Source organism: Triticum dicoccoides, unplaced genomic scaffold (assembly GCF_002162155.2).
Source record: "Triticum dicoccoides isolate Atlit2015 ecotype Zavitan unplaced genomic scaffold, WEW_v2.0 scaffold96963, whole genome shotgun sequence".
Lineage (NCBI taxonomy): Eukaryota > Viridiplantae > Streptophyta > Magnoliopsida > Poales > Poaceae > Triticum > Triticum dicoccoides.
Window position 1 is genome coordinate 1 of NW_021314223.1, and position 4,589 is coordinate 4,589.

Below are 4,589 nucleotides of genomic sequence, written 5' to 3' on the forward strand. Positions count from 1 at the left end.
TCATGGCCATGCATGTTTGTCAGAAAGGTCATCCCTTCTATGGAGGGCTAAATTTCGTAGGGAACGCCAGATATCACCCTCTATTAGTAAACATGCAATAATGCTAGATAATTTATCCATTCCATAATGTAATATGCACATGCTTTTCAATACTTAACTTTGACCATACATTGAACCAATAAAATGCGGATTTTGTGTCCTTGAATTTTTATTCGAAATAAGTTTTTAATGGTATAATTTTTTAGTAACATAATTATATATTATTGCTATAATTTATGATCGAACAAAAATCTCAAAAAACATGTGCGGACTACATTATCGAATGAAGGGGATAGTAGGGACCATTGACAAGGACGTGTGTGCCGACAACCGACCCACCGGCAGGATTGGCGCCCACACGTCAATTATCATCCCATGGCCGTTCATGCTCGTTACAGAAGGCCAAACCATACATACCGTATGCCAGTAAACATGCAACGATGCTAAATAATGTCTAAGCCCAACCGTCAATCGTTGCCTTGTGGCCATGCACATTGGTCGATAAAAGCATTCCCATATTTGTACGAGCAAAACATTTATCCATAAATCAGTGGAATAGGCAGCTGATTCACTGCACCAATAAACATGTCATGATGCTAAATATATATGTAGATACCAATGACATGGACATGTGCCTAGACGCCACCCACCGGTGTGCCCACTCATCCAAATTGCCAGCCAGTATACGGCGGACCAAAATTGTTGTTAGTGGTTTGTCCGCACATCAATGGAAAGGACAACTGCTACCCCGCACCAGTAAACACGCCATAATTCAAAATGTCTGCAGGGACCATTGACAAGGACGTGTGTGCTGGCACCTCACCCCACGAAATGACCACTCTTCAAATGGCCATTCTTTATATGGAGGGCCGATATTGTTGTAAGTTGATTGTCCACAAATCAGCTGGTAAGGCCATGAAGCAAAATGTCTGTCAGAACCAATGATATTGATCCACCGGCGCGCACACTCTTAAAAAATCTTGGCCTATATATGGATCACCAAGATTGTCGTTAGTAATCTACCTATTGATGGATGGAGATGTGGTCTTATATTCCATGTAGGCGAATGCACCATGGTCCTAAATATTAATAAGCTTCTAGGGATAGCCTTCTCACTTCGGCACGTCATTGATGACTGTTGGTGGTTTTGGGTGGTGGGGTGGCACTTGTACAAATGCAACCACAACCACAACTACATATATATTGCACATTGCCAACATTGCAATATTATAACTTACATCATACATTACCATGGTACCAACATTGCAAATCATATCAACATTGCAATATTATAACTTACATCATACATTACCATGGTACCAACATTGCAAATCACATGTACACATTCATTAACACAGAAGGAAAAAAACACTAATCTTTGTTTTTTTTCAGTCTCGAGCAACAACTTTCTGAAGTTTCAAAGGGAGGACATCTTACTAATTTATGTAATTTGAATTAGTTTTCATATTAAGAAACAGCATAAGACATCAATCCAAATTATTTTACCCAGATCAACATGCAAATAAAACACAAGTTTTATGTATCCATGAACTACAAAATATGCTTATAAATTTTCAGAATAAGCTCTCTTCGAGCTTCTGCAGAGATTATAATTACTCTGCCACTGAATTGGCATCCGGGGACGAAGAATCCACAACAGAAGATGTGACCTAAGAAGCAGATCGATATTCCCGCGGTTGGTTCCAACGCGGTAGATGGCTCCTTTACTTCTGATTCCTTGTTGAGCAAAGAGGATGCTTTTGCCCTAGAGATTGGCCACGCAGACAATTGCTTTTTGGAAGATGAATAAGGATTCGCTGAAGCAGACGGCCCCTTTGGCCATTGACTCACATATACTTATGATTGTACTCACCCGACAACCTAATAAAAATAATAAAGGCAAAGTTCAACCATAGCTTTAGACTATTTTGGTAGGATTATAGAATATTCTGAAAAAGTACTCCCTCCATTTCTAAATATATGTATTTGTATGGATTTCAACACGAAGTAGATACGGATGTATATAGACTTATTTTAGAGTGTAGATTCACTCATTTTACTCCGTGTGTAGTCCGTATTGGAATCTCTAAAATGACTTATATTTAGAAACGGAGGGAGTAGTAAGAAGATGCAGCGTTAGGTCATGCAGGTAGGCTGTAGAATTGTCTAACAAAGTAATGGAAAGATTCAGTGCATGATTATTTTGGTAGGATTGTATGTAGAATTGACAAACACAGGATTGTGTAATGTAGCAGAATATATATATTTGGAAAGGAGGATATCCCCTGGCCTCCACAACAAGACGATGCATGCAGCCATATATTATTAATAGTGCAAAGTCCAGCAGCTGAACATCATCGACCCACCAAAAAATCGGAAAACAAACCCTGAGACCACATACCTCGTGACAGTTACCCCTAGATATCCACTAAACATATGATACAAGACATAACATAAACAAAATAAAATACAACTCCTAGGCTACGCCTTCAAGAAGGAATCGCCGCTTGTGCGCCGATGATGACGAGTCACCCACAAGGTTGAACTTCAGATTCTCATCCCCAAAGCAAAGCTTCAATCCATCACCTTTAGCAAGGACACGATGCAGGCGCGTGATGACATAACCCGATCAGAGATCTTGTGTTTCCACCGGAGTGCAAAAGCTCATCGTTGAAGCCGTCTGTATCATCCACCCTTATCCGGCTACCGACGCTCGATAGCTGGATACCTCTGGAGGAGACAACGGAAGACAAAGATGTCACATACTGTCTGCCTCCCGCTACTGTTGCACCACCTTCAATCTAACAACAATGGCCTAAACTTGACACCTTCGCCAGAGTCACCATGCATGCCGGTAATAGGCATGACTTGACGTCTCCCTATAAGACGCCGTGCGTAGCATCCGCTGGTAGAACATCCACCGGTGGCTTCACTTGCCGATGACAGGCACCACCCGACTACTCCGAAAGAGGCACATGTGTCACCTGTCGAGCTGCATCGAACCCGTTGTGTTGATGGAAGGGACGTCCCATACCGCCACCAGCTTCAGAAGGCCGTCGCCATCTCGAGATCCGTACTCCAAGACACCCATAGGACCCTAGAGTCCGCTGCCGTTGATGAAGAGGGGCCGTTGCCCCGATTTCTGGCGCTACAAGGAGCAGTCACCGTCGCACAAGCCGCTGTCGTCGCCCATATAATGGCAACCGCCGCCACGATCCCGCATCGAGCGTCGTCGACGCCGGAGGAAGCTCCGGCCGCCAAGCGCGTCCTTTGACGAGCCCGGGCACGGGATCCCAAGATCTGCCGCCACAAGGACCCACCACCTGGCCCGTCATCCCCGGCGGAGGGGACGCCGCCACAACCATGGTCGGATCCGGGTCAGTCATCGCCGTCGCCACCACCAAGAGCGGATCCGGGCTGAACGCCGCCGCCGCCACTGGCCACGCCCATCCCCACACCTTCATATTCTATAGACACGTCAAGTCGACCGACACGCCATGCCCAGCCAATCTCCACCCATGCAGTCGTCCCGCGCCGCACGACGTCGAACGAGGCGAAGGGAAATCTCGGCCGCAGCTTACGCCGACCGGATCGGCGGTGCACAACGACGACGGCGAGGGAGGGAGCTGGACGCGGCGGACTAGCCCCGGCGGCTAGGGTTCGCCCCCTCAGTCACTCGCAAGAGCGACACGAGGGGGTTGGACGAAACTTACTCTACCTGCTCACTTGAGAAAATATATGTGCTTCCATTTTATTAACCAAGTTTAATATAATACAATATAAATCCTATTCAAATATGTATACACCCTTCACATAGACGTATAAAAGCCATGCTTTCCAAAAGCTGTAAATTAGGTTTCATGACTCTATATAGAGGCCGTAGGAAGTTAGCTAGCTTTGGAAGGGTCGTCAGAAATAATTAATGAAGCTACCTAACCTTGCTAGCTGGAGTATATATATACACGGCCGATGAACGCAGAGGCCATCCATACATGCAAATACTTTTGGTTCCTTATATACTATAATTGGTGAAGGAAGGAAGGAAGGAAGGCCGCATGACGACTCCTTTTGGGCTACCGATCACGGAGGACACCGTGGGAGCATTGTCCAGGTACCATGGAAAGAAGGTGATCACCCAGGATGACTGCGCACGAGAAGCCATGAGGCTGATACACGCCGAGGGCAAGAACCTGGATGCTCTCGAACACGCGTGGAAGCTCAAGGAAAATTATGGCAATGGGATGAGCACCTTGGTCCTCGTCTACAACGCCACCGGCGCCCGCGTGACCTTGGAGCAGAGGCATGACTGGCAAGGCTACGTCTATAGAAACCAGCCGCCGCCCAGCATGCACAACGGCCAGTGGATCTCCTTCCTCCACGTCGGGACCGGCACGGCCAGCCGTGCCGGCAGGGTCTTCCGTGGCCGGGACAAGAACGGCAAAATTCGCGACTTCGTCGTCGCCTGGTTTATCCCGTTGAACCTCCAGCCAACAGCAGTAAGTACTGAGTAGTAGATATCGTCTACATATTTTTTATACATTCATTCGTAA

General features: G+C 46.3%; 1 protein-coding gene across 1 annotated transcript; it reads left to right on the top strand.

Annotated features, from left to right (window-relative positions):
- The first annotated feature begins 4,009 nt into the window (after positions 1 to 4,009).
- LOC119348584 (23 kDa jasmonate-induced protein-like) lies at positions 4,010 to 4,582 on the top strand. The gene has a single exon (XM_037616595.1). It carries the CDS (start codon positions 4,095 to 4,097, stop codon positions 4,548 to 4,550), a length of 456 nt encoding a protein of 151 aa, XP_037472492.1. The 5' UTR covers positions 4,010 to 4,094; the 3' UTR covers positions 4,551 to 4,582.
- Positions 4,583 to 4,589: the final 7 nt, after the last annotated feature.